The sequence below is a fragment of the Trypanosoma brucei genome, chromosome 10 (assembly GCF_000210295.1).
Source record: "Trypanosoma brucei gambiense DAL972 chromosome 10, complete sequence".
NCBI classification, from domain to species: domain Eukaryota; phylum Euglenozoa; class Kinetoplastea; order Trypanosomatida; family Trypanosomatidae; genus Trypanosoma; species Trypanosoma brucei.
Window position 1 is genome coordinate 2201563 of NC_026743.1, and position 14341 is coordinate 2215903.

Below are 14341 nucleotides of genomic sequence, written 5' to 3' on the forward strand. Positions count from 1 at the left end.
AAGCAAACGGGAGAGCCATCATCCTTTCGAGTGGTATTCAAATTCCGCTACGTAGTCACCCATTTTCACACCCCTTCTTCAGGGTCATTGTTTAATTTGTGTTTCTTTACTCTCGAAACCTCAGGAAGTTAACGGCTTGCAAAAAGGACGGACTCTCAAGTTTGTGGAGTCGGAAGCAATCAAAGCAGCAAGAGCTGCTGACATTGGGTTATGCTTCGCACTAGCATTATTGTGCGGTGGGTTCCAAGGTACTTTAAGCGATCTATTCAAGCACCCCAAAGGCAGCGACGAGGAGGTCCAACAATTGAAGCGACATGTGGGAGGGACAATAAGTCCTACCCATCCGCTGACGCACGACGTGAAACGGTTTCCGGGCATGCGAAGAAACAAAAAGCACGGGATGCAACTGTGATGGCAAGTAAACAGCGCGTACCACATCCGAAAGCATTTTCTCCACATCGAACCCCAGAGGTTCGGGCGCTTGCAGAAAAGGCAACTACGATTCTCCGTTGTTTTGATCAACAAAAACTGGAGGGACAAGTGTTTAGTCGAGGAATAGGACCTGATTGCCATAGCTCTGGACTATCACCTTCCGCATTGACGAAGGATCATTGCGAGGATGCGCAACTCCGACGGAGCAAGGACAGTTTGTGTTTCATGGGAAAGACAGAGGTACTTGCTGTGCTCAAAGCTGTGCTTCCCCCACCCCCACTCAATAATGCGGTGTCTCTTTCCCACAGTGACTGCCAACGGCTGTCAGAGCCGTGTGGGTCGAGCCGCAGCCTTTTAGTTGCTATTCCTGATGACGAGGCTGCCAATGTTCATGGTTACCTACGACGTATAAGGGGCAAAGCTGAGGGCAAGGAGGGAGATATTACAAGCATTGATAGTGCTGCTGGCGGGACAACTTTGGCTGCGTCTATGTCGTTGCGCGATGTGACTATTTTTTTGCAACTGTATGAAGCCGTGGAGAGTGAGGATGGTGCACTGCTTCTTCAACTAATGGGTGTGCTGAGACGCATTGTGTTTTCAGGACACGGATGTGAATTTAACGAAGGAAGCCCCAAGGACACCGTTGGTGTGGTGTCGCAGCTGCTTGTTGTTCTTTCAAGTCTTGGTCTGGCAGAGGAACACGTCCTTCAAAGGCTAGTAAGTTCCACTGGGCCCTTCCTCACGACTCGCCTAGTCCTTAACAGCAAAGAGTCCAATCTGATACAACTCCTTGTGGCACTTCACCGCTTCGGTTTCCACCACGAGAAGTGCTACACGGCTTGTGTAAGGGCATTGCAGACTGCAGCACATCGAGATCCGCTGAACTCTTTCATTCGGCATGCACTTCTGAAGCGTGGCAGCAAAGAGCCCGCGCAGCTCTCGAAGGGAGGCATCAGAATCCCTCGGTGTTTGAATGGGCTAACGGTGAGTGATTTACTCGAGGCACTCTCTGGGATGGCTCTTAGTTTACACAGACAGAAAGTTGTTGTGGACTTGCTCCTAGCCACGATAGTCGCTATCGTACTGAACGAAGAGCTTGCAATGACAAATAAACCCCATCTCCGCAATCCGGAAAATATCGTGACCACTGCCGATGAACATGCCTTCATGCAGGACTGGATTTCGGCTCGGGCACTACAGGTACAACGTGCAGCTAAAGTAAGCGAACAAATGGAATTGCCTCACCCAGTAATCCCTCAACTCTTCGAGCGACTCGCTGTTCGTTACCGTGGGCTGATCGTTGATGGTGGCGATGGGGATATTAGTCCAGAGAATGTGGGCTTCTACGATGCCGTCACAGCAGACTTGATAAAGGTATCGAGAAGTAAGTGACCGGCACACTATCGACTGTACACATGTTCCTCTTCTTTTCTTCTTGCCGATCAGCTGCTGTGTCGCACCTGCTCAGCTGGTAAATACTTGTATGTGTGTTAATATGCCGTACCGTGGTTCTTTATTATCCCTCCTGATGTCGTACCCACTATGTCTCCTCCTTCTGCGCGAAACGTCATTTGTTAGACTATTGTAACTAATAGCGCTATCACGGTAACAAAAATAAGGTAATTGCATAAACGTCCAAGCGGTAACAAAAATTGCTACAAACCGCCCTGTAATTCAAAGATAACAAACTGCCGGGTGTACATAATTAACTAGCTTGAAAGAGGGAGAGCACACAAAGCAAGGAAGGCTACATTGCACTCTTGTGGGTGGTGGATAGGTGTACGAGAAGGAGTGGAAAATAGATTCCACATAATCACACGACACTGAAAGAGAGAGTGAAGGGCAAGTGAATAACTGGTGGAGGCGGTGCGGGTAAAGCAAGAAATAAGTGGAAAGCTAACAAAGGGACAAAATGTCTGAGGAGTCCTTGACGTTTGCTGAAGTTGTGGCCCGCAAAAATCGTGGGAGCCAATCCGAACTTGTTGGTGCGGATGACAGTGTTGCCAGCCTGCCTTCACATGGAGCACTTCAAAATGGATTAATTGTATTACCATCGCGCCCTTCGGTGGGTGAGAGCTACGCGGATGCAGTAAAGTCAGCGAGTGTGAAACTTGGTGGTGTTCCGGTGAATGTGTCCAAGCTGGATGGCCATGAGTCCGTCACGAATTCAACTTTACAAGAACAGGAGTCCGTACTTTCTTCCTGGGCTGATGATGACGAATGTTTCTTTGACTCGGTTCGAAACGCCTTGCAGAACAGAAATGATGAATTTGAATTGAGGGGCTACCCCAACAATAGCCTTTCTTACGTCAATGTTGGTAATAACGGTTCTAACAACGTTTATGGCAACTCCAATAACAATTACGGTGGCTACAGCAACTTCCGGCGGGGTCGTGGGTCACGTGGGTGGCGGTTCATTAACGGTAACGAAGCAAATTCCAGCAATGGCAACACCCACAGCAACAACAACAAAAAACGAAAGGGATATAACAACAAAACTTGGGGCTCCTACAATCCACCTTGTGGAGTTGATTCTTTAAACCACTTCGGTGGTGGGAGGTTCAGTGGATTTCGGTAGCTGTGCATATCCTTCCTCTATTCAGTGAATAAATGGAAGTTGTGGCTTTTTTTTTCTTCTCGTTTTGTTTGTTACATGTGATGATGGCATTATATCCCCCTTCTTCTTACCTGTATTGTTCTCTTCGTAGTGACTGTTGTTGCTTCCCTGGGGCGATAATTGGTTTGTTGTGTGCTGACTCAGTTTTGGTGATGTTCGTTTGGCCTTCAGCTGCACAAACGATTTTTTTTTTTTTCCTTTCTACGTTTCTCTTCCACCCCCTCCCCCCCCCCAAAAAAAAAAAAGGAAGACCAGCTGATGACATGTGGGAAGATGTATACGAACTAATGCAAAATTGGCAGCGCTAACCTCCCTTTTTTTCCTTCTCTTTTGTTTTGCAATTGACAGTGACATTTCGAGGAATTGTAACCGGATGAAGGAAAGACAAAATAACTAATACATTTGTACGGAAATGATATATATATATATATATATATATATATATATATATATTCCGTGAATTTTTTTCTTTTTTAAGTACATGTTGAAATATGTTTGTCTTTACCTTTCTTTTGCTTTTTATTTTTCTTTCCTCACGTTAATCACCGCGCACAGTTTCCTCTCGAGGTCATCTGTTTTCAAGAGCAACAAAAGCAAAATAATAAAAAAAAAAGGCGCTTTTTCTTTTTATTTCGTTTACTTCTTTCGGTATGTACGGTGGCTTGACAATGATAGCGTCCAATTATTTTTTTTTCTTTCTCCCTTTTAGTTAACATGCGCGTGGAGAAAAAAAAGGTTAAACTCACAACTCTTTTGGTGGTTACTCAGTTTTTTTTGTTTTTTTTTTAAATCTCGTTTTGTTGTTCTATTTTACTTTTTTATGCAAATGCATTGCCTGTTGTAATATTTGGTTGCTTCGCATTAAACAGTCCCCCCTCCCTCAAATGTTTACATTTTTTGTTGCATTTGCATCAGTTGATACTTGTAGGAGACTGTGATGATGATGATGATTATTATTATTATTATTATTATTATTATTGCGTGGGAAAAGGAAGGCAAAGAGAAGTAAAACAAACGAGGGTGGAAAAAATACATCCCCCTCCCCAGGAAGAAAAAAAAACGAATATGATTGGTGTTTTTCAGTTTAATGAATTGTAACTTCTCAACAGGATGCGGGGGGGAAGTGGTGTGAACCGAGGAATTCGTAATTGATAAGTGACAGTACTGCCATAGCACAAACAAACACGCCAAGTATTGAATTTGAAGGTTCTAAAAAAAAAAAAAAACTCGGAACTAATTTGGTTCATTTCGATGCCGGAGAGTAGTCACTGTTTCATTACTTTTTTTCTGTGTTTTGTTTTTTCTCTTTTGGTTTATGTTTTAATTTCAAGGTCAGCTTCTCTGATTTGTGGCGGGCTCTAGCGAGTATTGATCTCAGTTTGAATTTGCGCTTTTCACCTTTCATATTTTTTTTAAATGGTTCACGTGTGAGGTGAGGTGTGCTGCTGTTTTTTCTTTTTTTTTTATTTTTTTTTTTGACACAATCATGTGGGCATAAATGTTCGGTTTGTTCAATTTGCATTAGTGATATTTGCAGCTGTTGCGACTGTGGATGTGCAATGAGGTAAAGTACAGAAACACAACCCATGATAGTGAGTAAAAGAAAATAAAATATTGAAAGTGATAACTTTTGTATTAGGGGAGGATAAGGGACAAAGAAGAGAAGAATCAGTTAGTGAAGGAATAGTATGAAGTTATTGTAGTACTAGCGAAGGAGTGCGTGATCATCTGACCAATAGCTGAAATAATTACTTTTCAAAAACGAGTAAAATCGCCGTTTTTTTTTTGGTGTGTGTCGTTCAGGCCGGTACCTTTCCTTGAAATGATCCTTTCCTTTCCTTCCCTTCCCTTTTTGTTTTTTTTTCTTACCTTCCCATTGATTAGAGGTGAAAATTTCCTGTGCTTCAGTACGGCATTACCGACGGAAGTTTCACTTTTACACACGACCTTATGGAAATCTCATGTGCCTCTGCAGAAGTGCGTAATGAATTGAGTAAATTATTGCAGCGGTTTCAAGATCCAGAGGTTCAGTTTGACCCCATTCAAAAACGTGGAGTCATAAGTAAGGTGATTGGTTACATGACGATGGGTGTTGACACTTCATGTCTCTTTCCACACTTGACACTTGCATGTGAGACGACAGACTTTGTCACCAAGAAACTCGTTTACCTTTATCTCAGCAATCATGCAGAGAAGAATCCTGAAGTGGCGTTACTTTGTATAAACACACTTATTAAAGAGTGTAAGGAACAAAGTCCCATTGTGCGAGGACTTGCGCTGCGCTCCCTTTCTTCCCTTCGGTTACCACAACTGTTTGAGTACTTATTTCCTGTCCTAAAGACTGCCTTCACCGATCCATCCCCTTATGTGCGCAAGACGGCGTGCACATCCGCCCTTAGAGTTTTCCGCGCGTCACCCGCAGAGTTTCGCAGGCATCAGTTTCTCAACAACGTCCTAAAGGCCTTGCAGGATAGCGATGCTCTGGTGTGTGGGAATGCATTGGAAGTGCTTCTTGAAGTCTCACGCGAAGCCGAAGCTAATGGTTGTACGGAAGGTATTTTGCATGTGACAAAACCTTTATTGTACCAACTGCTAAACATCATGAAACGCGTCTCCGAGTACCACCGCGTGCAGATTATTAGCCTCATACATAAATACGTACCTCAAGATGAGAGTGAAATGTATGACATTATGAATTTATTGGATGAACACCTCCAGACGAGGAATAGCGGAACTGTACTAAGTGTGTGCAAGGCTTTGTTTCACCTGACGCAGAATCACCCTGCGATGTATTCTGAGGTTCTCAGTCGCTTAAAGGCCCCGCTTCTTACGCTAGTGTCGTCGTGCACTGGAACAGAGGCGGTGTATCCTGTGCTATGTCATATTAAGCTGCTGCTGCAACATGAGCCCCGGCTTTTTCAGGATGCATACAAGTCATTCTATTGCCGCAACGGGGACCCAACCTATACAAAGACGGTTAAGATGGATATACTTAGTATGTTAGTGACTCCCACCTCGGTAGGAGATATTCTCAATGAATTTGTAGCGTATGCGCACGAACGTGGAAGCAGCGCGGTGTCATGTGCCGCCATCGAGGCGATTGGCCGAATCCCATTGAAACTACCAGCGATGGTGGAGGATGTGACGAAGCATCTCGTTACATTCCTGGAGAGCAGTGCTGAGTACGTACGTAACACGAGCATCACGGTCATGAAGGGCGTTCTGCAAAATCGTCGGTATATTCCCACGGTCCAATTGTTTCTTGAGAAGCTGATGGAATCATGTCGCGAGATGGATGTGGTGGAACCTGAGAGCTCCGTAGCGCTTGTGTGGCTTCTCGGCGAGTATGGTGAGCACATAGAAGAGGCGCCGTATATTTTGGAGGAGATGTGTAATGATTCTCTTCTCAAGCGTCCAGCAGAGTTCCTTCGACAGTTTCTTACATCCTCCATAACATTGTTCTTCAAACGCCCACCGGAAATGCAACGCGTTCTAGGACGGATGTTCCAACTGCTTGCCAATGACTTCACACATCCAGATGTTCACGACCAGGTGCGTCTCTACTATCGGTTACTCCGAGAGAACCCAGAAGTAGCTTCCTACGTAATATGCGCCCCGAAGTCTGACATTATCGAGTTTGCAGAGGAGCGGAACGCGGAACTCAAGGATAAACTCTTTGATGAGTTCAATACACTCTCTGTTGTGTATTTCCGACCGAGTGAAGAATTTGTCCGCGACTCTGCACCACGCACAGGCGATGATGACGATGATAAAACTGAAGATGAAGAACAGGAAGACGATCCCACACATGACGAGGATGGGAATAAGACAACACACGAGGGGATAGCAGGCCACAATGTCTCCACTTTGCCTAACGTTTCTCATCCTCATTTGGAAAGCAACTTTAGTCTCTCAGTTGATGCGAGCATGGAACTGCACGAATTTGAGCATCGCTGGATCTCGCTTGGTGATTCAGTTGTGACGACAGCCAACATGCAATTGCGGCTGCGCAGTGTCCCTGACATGGAAATGTTTGAAGATGCACTTGACGTGTGTGGAGTCGTCATGCTTACGGCTGGTCCTCACAATGATGGTGATAGATGCTTTTTGTATGCGCAAGAAGAGGGCGCAATGGAAGCGTACTTTCTACTGGAGGTATGCCTGTCGAGGAATGGTATGGTAAACGTTAAGGTGAAGTCCGACAGCGCTCACATGCAGCAATTTTTGCAACATTTTAACAAAATCATGGATCAGTTTTGACTTCGTCGTCGTGGCGTTTTATTTTTGTTGACATTGTTTATTTTTGTTCGAGTTAATCACACTACACAGTCCGTTGAACCGGTTTTTGGTATCACTTCACGCGAAACTGTTAAGTAGAAACAATGAAATTGAGGGACGTACGATTCACTGTACACTTTAGTGCTGTTTGTTCGAGTTGTGCCACTTCATTTATTTTTTTTTTCTGCTTTCTTATCACCTGTTGCGGCCACACTTGGGCAAATGTATGGCCACGAGTAACAATCAGTTGCGACTGGGTTTCTCTTATCCACTGTTGTTGAACCATCTTTCGAGGATGAAGAGTGGGAAATGCGGGAAATCATCGAAATACAGCTTTTCAGTTTGGGGAAAGGACTGCTTTCGGATTTGACGATTGGCAGAGGTTATTATTATTATTATTTTCTGTTGTCTGCGCAGTTATTTTTCCCCATTTTCATGCATCCGCTCAATAAAACTGTAGCGAAGAAAACAAAAAAAACAGCACACACACCTCTGGAGTGCATTCTTGATCAACTCGTCGCTATTTTTACCTTACTCGCTTAGACTTTGCCTTAGTGTCAAAAGGACAGTTGGCAGGAAGCTTTAACGAAGGGAGGAGGAAGAAAGACGACTGAAGTAGCTCGCGGCGTCAGGACGTTATAAGGAACTGCGCCTCTTAACTTTTGATTGTGCATATACAGGTAACTATCATTTGCAAGTATATTTATAAATAAATATACGCATATATTTGAATAGATATGGATGACAAACAGGCGTTCTTTGTACGCTGCATAGATGGAAAGACATTTAAGATGGTGATTCGGGGGGACCTGGGGAAGTTAACTGTTGGAAAGATTAGGCGATACCTAAAATCATACGGTGTCCAAGATGGGATGCAGCTACTCTTCAACGGTTTGTCGCTTGCGGACGAGCAGGTGGGCAGCGATTTTGGCCTTTGCAATGGTGCCACGCTGCATTTGGGTCCTCCATCGTTTAGTGAAACTGCGGTACCACAACGGACTCATGGCCAAGGCTTTAGTGACGAGGCAGCCGGTTCAAGGACCGGAGACCCAACTGATACACCTCATTCATCTCTGAGTGGTGACTCGCGGGAACGTAACTCAAAAGCGGACTCCACGCATCGTGACCCGTGTGGTGGGTTAAGTCATGCCGATCCAGCGAGAGGGACTGCCACTTACTCAGGGGGACGTTATAATGTGGATAAAGGGATCCCTGTTACCGCTACCTCTGCAACGAAAACAAATATTGATAGGATCCCCAGCGCCGATTTGACTAGTCACAGTGGTTTCCCGGTGGCTCTCGAAGTAGAGAACCAGCAACTGCGCGAACAGGTGGAGTTACTGCGTCGGGAGGTCGCCGACTTGAGGCAAAAGAACAAAGCGCCGCGCGCCACGGTATTGCGACAGGATCTCACATCAATAGAGGTGCTGCAGAGTGCTAAATCCAACCTGCAAGAACTTGCTGAAGAACTTGGTGTTCCACTTCAATTCGATATGAACTTCACTTGTGTGGTGGGTGATGACGAGAGCCACACCGTCTTGGTTACCTTTGACTGTGTCACTGAGCGTCTCTATATATATTCCACCCTCCTCACTCAAATTCCGCATGATGGTGAGGTTCGCGCCAAGTTGTATGAACTTCTACTGGAGGGTTCATTGCTTAGCCGCGAGGTTTGTGGCGGCGGCATCGGCATATCACCGCAGAACGGTCTCGTGCTTCTCTCTACCACCATACCTCTGCGGCACTGCAACTCCTCCGCGTTGAAGGATATCATGCCGGTGTTTGTTGAAACAGTTGCGCGCTGGCGTTCGCTCATAAATGAACTGCTTAACTAGCACGATAATAGTTTGAAACCTCTTTTCATTGTTATTGTTCGCTTCCCTCCCATTCTTCGTGGGTTGATGAGGGGGCAGTCAAGTTTCATATGAAGTGCTTGCTGCGCCCCCACCCCGGCCTCTTTCGTTTCTGTCTTGGTTTCCCGCCACCGCTATTTGCAGCTACTGCTGCTTTATCACATCGGAGTTTTGAGGGACACACGAGAGAGCATTTGGTCACACAGTCACTATTAAAGTGTTGAGATGGAGGTAAGACGATAGACCATGTGATAGAGGAGAAAACACTAGTAAGCTCAACGGAAGGAAGGAAGTTTAGATGAAAATTTAAAAATTTTGAAGAAAGAACACAAATGGGGAAGCATGTGAAGGGGAAGGGGAAAATGAAGGGTAATACCTTTTGTTGGTACAGCGTAGTTTAGTGATTGCTTGGGGATCGGACAGCCGATCAGAAAGGGCAAGTTTCTTTGCACTACATATCTAACGGGTTCCAATATTCAGTTGAGTGCAGCACACTGACGGAGATGCGTTTGAAAAACTCGTGAGGCCGCTGCGAAAACTGACGGCAGGAAGGGTTCGAAGAAAAGGAGGAGAGTACGTGCTAGGTGTGGGTGGTGGTGGTAATTTTATATTGCTTCGTCTTTTATGTTTTATGCTGTTTATGTTTTAACTTATCTGCCCAACCAAAGGCTGTGGTCACACGCCGCAAACTAGGTGGGTTTAGAAGGCAAGGTTTGAATTATGTGCCTTCTTCTTTTCGTTGTTAACTAAATCCCCTTCCTTTTCTTTCATTTACTTCGTGGAGTACCACCCTCCATATCACATACATACACACACGCACGTACAGAATTACCTCTCGCCACGATGTCCTCGTTAAGAATTGGCCTTTAATATGTCCCTTTACTTACCGTTATATCTGACGTGCACGGATCTACGTATCGGACCGGGACCTTTTCTCACTTTTACTTCGGTCGGATCTCACCCAATGCATTCCCCTTCTCTCGATAGGCATTTGAACGAGCGTTTGCGCGTAAATTTTCCCGTTCCACCTTTTAACTTTCTTCTTCACTGAAAGAATTCAACAATCGTCATACATATAAGTGTGCGAAAGCATGTGCGTTCATCAACTAACTGTCGGTCTTGTAGTACCCAAGCATACCTCTTTATCTTTTTTTTTTACTAAACCGGTGTGTAACCGTGCCTGTGAGATATAGAGAATCAATAAAAGGGAGACGGTAGGGAAGTGGGTCTTTGAAAAAGACAAAAAACAAAAACAAAAATCAAATCGGACTACGAGGTGATATTGAGACCTCCCCGCTGATTTGTGTGCACGGAAGGAAAATGCCGCCGCCGCCACCAGCACCACCGCCACCGCCACCGCCACCACCTCCACCCAAGGCAACAGAAGGCAACTCGTCAAGCACCGTTGGAGGCGCGGCATCGGCCCTCTTTGCTGAGATCCGCCAGGGTGGTGATAACATTACCTCTCGACTCCGCCACGTGACGGATGATCAAAAAGCATATAAACAAAACATTCAACACGGTGCCGTTGATTTCTCCGACCTCGATGCAAAGAAGGCAGAGGCGGAAGCCAAGCGACAGCAGAAGCAAAAGCAACCGGAAACCACCGCAGCGGAGGAACCCGTGACGCGACTCGAAGGGGACAAGCGGTGGGTGGTTAAACACCACAAAGGAACTCCTTCGGAACCCTGCAAGGTGACTTTGGAAGATGTCAATATGCGTCATGCCGTGCACATTCACGGTTGTGACAACACATTTGTTGAGGTAAAGGGGAAAGTTAACACGGTCTCCATTGTGTCATGCAATAAGGCGCAAGTTATCCTGGAGAGTGTTGTCTCGGCTTTGGAGGTCCTCAAGTCTGACAGCGTTGATGTTACGGTGCGGCGTTTTGTCCCCACTGCTATGGTTGAGAAAAGCACGTCGGTGAATCTCTTCCTCATGGATGTTGAGGAGGCGCCGAACACTGAAATTGTAACAGCATGCAGCAGCGCTGTGAATGTGAACTTCCCTACCGTGGAGGATCCAACAGATATTTTGGAAAGACCCCTCCCGGAGCAGTTCGTCTCACGTATTGTGAGGGACAATAGAGGAAAGTACAAGATTGAGACGAAGCCAAATGAGGTGGCGTAGTGAAATTCCTATAGCATCCCAGTTTGCGTGTAAGAGCGTATTTTTACTCCAGCCGCATTTACATTTGGGAAGGGACTGAAGGGCGGGGTAGAGGCGGTTCCTGTTAACGAGCATGGGTGGAAGAAAAGTAACCCCACACGAAAACGATGCGGCGTGAAAAAGTCGCGCGATCAAGAATAGGAAAAAGACAGTAGAGAGTGTAGCAAGAGGGAAGATTAAGGGGGGAAAAATTTATTACTTACACCAGATAAGTTTCGGCATCAACTCTACAATCTTCCGCATTTGGCGGAAGGGATGTCTGTGGAAGGGGGGAGAAAGTAAAAATTTGTTGTGGAATGTACTTTTGTTTGCTGCTTTCTCGGCAGGCGGAAGGAGCCGTTTCATCCGAATGTCGCAGGTATTTCGTTTTGCTTCGCCTTCGTCTCTTCCCCTGTGTTTGCTCAACCTCTTGCGTTGGGTGCGTTGGTTCATCGTTGCCGCTCCCCTTCAAACGTTTCGATTTCATTCTGTAAATACGCGCCTCTCAACGGTTGATTTTTACTGCTTTGTGGCCAAACTAGCTGGTTTATTTCTTTTATAATGCTCCTTTGATTTTGTGTTTCGTTGAAAGAGTAGATGCAGTCCGTTGAGTGAAGTTGTGTGCTTTGGTGTGTGTACCGTTCCTCCACCCTCTTCTCTGGGGTTTTATCTTTCTTTATTTCCTCTGCATTCCTTTGTACTCATTGTTTTTCGCTTCCCTTCTGTGCCAACTTGTATGTGTGCCCTCGCGGCTGGTGCAGCCTGTCCTTCCTATCGCAAAGGGCACGCTAACGAACGTAGAAGGGGTGAGTACGTTGAACGCACTCATAAGCAGCTGAATTAACAAAGTGACGATAAAGAACGCAGCAAAAAAAGTTAGAGAGAGTTACGGAGTCCGTAAGGGAGTTTCAACAGTCGTCAAGGTGACCAAATAGGTCCACGCATACTGGCAGATACGTATATATATAATATACGTGTTGTGCTTACCTAGGTGAATCAACATGACTTCGCTCAACACAGAGCTGGCTCTCGCAAAGAGGTTTCACATGCTGAGCAAAAATTATAGCAACCGCCCTGTCATCGCGCGCCGCAACACGCTTCCCACTCTTGTGCGGTTTATTCGGAGTAACGACCGAGAAACTCGTCACTACTCCCTCTCTGCGCTCCTGCTGCTTGCGCAACACGAGGAAAATGTGGAACTACTTTGCTTGGAGCGCGGCCTCGTCCCGGGTGTTTATGCAGTTTACAAAGATGCCGATTACGACGACCCCCAGTTACGTGAAATAGCAGATCAAATTCTGAACTGTCTCGAACCCGTTTTGCAGGGCAGAGACCCACGTAAGGCTAGCCAAACAAGCGTAACTCCTGTTGGGAGTAGCAGTGATGCGGTTGACAGCGATCCTTTAAATGATAGTTTTTCCCCCAGTCGACGAGCGCGCGCGGGCAGGGTGCTGCGGGGAGTTGGCTCGGATGCTATCCACACTGTTCTACTTGACATCCCCGCGTTGGATCCGAATGGGGGGGACAATATTGAGGCTATCGAAGACATCTTTCAAACAACGCGCGGCGTTTTGTCATACTCTATTTTTGTGGAGAACAGACAGGCACGTCTGTTCGTTACATGTGCCACACAGGTAGTGCAACAAGTCCTCTCCGACTCTGGTTTTGAATCAGTGGTAGTTCGCGATGACGTCGTCAACCAGGAGATGTTTGGCGGCGGAGCTGACGGCAGTGCCGGGTTAAATAGCGGTGGGAGTAGAAGTAATACAAGCTACTACGATGGCGGTTCTCCACAGCACCGTCCCTCTTATCTGCAAAGTGTCGCCAACAGCATCTACCAATCCGCACTTGTGCTTGGAGGTGGCAGCAGGAATAATGACACGCTGTCAGCACGTGTTAACGAGCAGCGGACGAGGGAGCAAGAAGGAGAATCAACATTTGGGTACATATCGAAAACGCTGTCGAAGTGGTGGTGATTTGGTTAGTAGCAATACGATCCGTAGCTAACGTCGCTACTTTTGAACAGGGGAGGTGTGAAAAAGATGTATGAAGCGGGAGGGGTCTCACCGAATGGGTGTCACTCGAACTGCAGCGCTGTTTTATCGTGGATGGAGTGGTAAAAGGAAGTTATACCCCCTTTTTTCCATTGGTAAACACCCATTGCCTTCTAGAAGGGGTTGGGTTGGGCTAATCAGCTCGTTTGGCGACCCGCTGCTGCCATGTCAACGTTTTGTTCTTTGTTGTGCCTAGAAAGTGAGATGTGAAAAAAAAATGTGCGATTTGGGTTAAGAAGGAGAAAATAGACGGGCTCGGGGTGAGATGTCACACATGGAGGTGGTGAAAGAAGTGAGTCGGAGGGATCGTGAACGATAGGCAGATGTCTTTTTTTTTTTCTTTTACCTCTAACTAGTAAGGAGGGGGTGTTATTTGCAGGTGGGTGGTACACAGCGCAGTACTGATTGGTGAAGAAGAGGAAGTGGTGTCCTTTTCACCACATACTTTAAAAATTCAATGTGGAACTGTGGACTCCTTTGTATGTTTGTGCTCTTTCACCTCTGCGAAGCGGTGTCCTTAAGGCATCCAATTGTCTCTCCATGTTGTTTCTATCGTTTGGTCCCCTTCTCGGATCTCTCTTTTGTTACTGATATCGAAACAACAATAAAAAGAGAAGACGTGAAGAAAAATTGTAAGCGTCTATAAGTTTGACAAAAATAAAAAGGCTTAAATATCATCGTTTTCGATCTGTGTGTGTGTGTGTGTCTGTTTAGTACGGCTGCACTCGCCACCTCCCTCGCACCAACGTCAAACTGAGTGAAATGAAGAGTTTCCGCGTAGTTTGCAGGTTCCCCGCCATGCTGCAGCTGCTAGCACTTGTGGGACTTGCATTGGTTCCGCAAAGCGCTCTCAGTTCTCAAAACGGCGTGTACGTAAAACTCTTTCCCGGCCGTGAGTTGTGTTTGAGTTACGAGGGGTACCGGGAACTGGAGGAAACACCGCCAACAGTTGCCTTGCG

The 14341-nt window shown here is 46.1% G+C and overlaps 9 protein-coding genes across 9 annotated transcripts; 8 read left to right on the forward strand and 1 right to left on the reverse strand.

The window, feature by feature from the left end:
• Window positions 1–210: 210 nt before the first annotated feature.
• On the forward strand, window positions 211–1824 carry TbgDal_X11260 (hypothetical protein, conserved; the record flags this gene model as incomplete). The annotated part of the gene is made up of 1 exon (XM_011779994.1): window positions 211–1824. One exon carries the CDS (start codon window positions 211–213, stop codon window positions 1822–1824), a length of 1614 nt encoding a protein of 537 aa, XP_011778296.1.
• Window positions 1825–2344: 520 nt separating this feature from the next.
• Window positions 2345–3010, forward strand: TbgDal_X11270 (hypothetical protein, conserved; the record flags this gene model as incomplete). The annotated part of the gene is made up of 1 exon (XM_011779995.1): window positions 2345–3010. The coding sequence occupies one exon, from the start codon at window positions 2345–2347 to the stop codon at window positions 3008–3010; it is 666 nt and encodes a 221-aa protein (XP_011778297.1).
• Window positions 3011–3042: 32 nt separating this feature from the next.
• On the forward strand, window positions 3043–3357 carry TbgDal_X11280 (hypothetical protein, unlikely; the record flags this gene model as incomplete). The annotated part of the gene is made up of 1 exon (XM_011779996.1): window positions 3043–3357. The coding sequence occupies one exon, from the start codon at window positions 3043–3045 to the stop codon at window positions 3355–3357; it is 315 nt and encodes a 104-aa protein (XP_011778298.1).
• A 968-nt stretch (window positions 3358–4325) lies between these two features.
• On the reverse strand, window positions 4326–4637 carry TbgDal_X11290 (hypothetical protein, unlikely; the record flags this gene model as incomplete). The annotated part of the gene is made up of 1 exon (XM_011779997.1): window positions 4326–4637. One exon carries the CDS (start codon window positions 4635–4637, stop codon window positions 4326–4328), a length of 312 nt encoding a protein of 103 aa, XP_011778299.1.
• A 362-nt stretch (window positions 4638–4999) lies between these two features.
• Window positions 5000–7309, forward strand: TbgDal_X11300 (adaptin complex 4 subunit, putative; the record flags this gene model as incomplete). The annotated part of the gene is made up of 1 exon (XM_011779998.1): window positions 5000–7309. One exon carries the CDS (start codon window positions 5000–5002, stop codon window positions 7307–7309), a length of 2310 nt encoding a protein of 769 aa, XP_011778300.1.
• Window positions 7310–8064: 755 nt separating this feature from the next.
• TbgDal_X11310 (hypothetical protein, conserved) lies at window positions 8065–9162 on the forward strand (the record flags this gene model as incomplete). The annotated part of the gene is made up of 1 exon (XM_011779999.1): window positions 8065–9162. The coding sequence occupies one exon, from the start codon at window positions 8065–8067 to the stop codon at window positions 9160–9162; it is 1098 nt and encodes a 365-aa protein (XP_011778301.1).
• Window positions 9163–10500: 1338 nt separating this feature from the next.
• Window positions 10501–11310, forward strand: TbgDal_X11320 (CAP/Srv2p, putative; the record flags this gene model as incomplete). Its single annotated transcript, XM_011780000.1, has 1 exon — window positions 10501–11310. One exon carries the CDS (start codon window positions 10501–10503, stop codon window positions 11308–11310), a length of 810 nt encoding a protein of 269 aa, XP_011778302.1.
• Window positions 11311–12329: 1019 nt separating this feature from the next.
• Window positions 12330–13304, forward strand: TbgDal_X11330 (hypothetical protein, conserved; the record flags this gene model as incomplete). Its single annotated transcript, XM_011780001.1, has 1 exon — window positions 12330–13304. The coding sequence occupies one exon, from the start codon at window positions 12330–12332 to the stop codon at window positions 13302–13304; it is 975 nt and encodes a 324-aa protein (XP_011778303.1).
• Window positions 13305–14144: 840 nt separating this feature from the next.
• Window positions 14145–14341, forward strand: TbgDal_X11350 (hypothetical protein, conserved, (fragment); the record flags this gene model as incomplete). The annotated part of the gene is made up of 1 exon (XM_011780002.1): window positions 14145–14341. A coding segment is annotated over one exon (197 nt), but the record flags the coding sequence as incomplete, so codon positions are not given.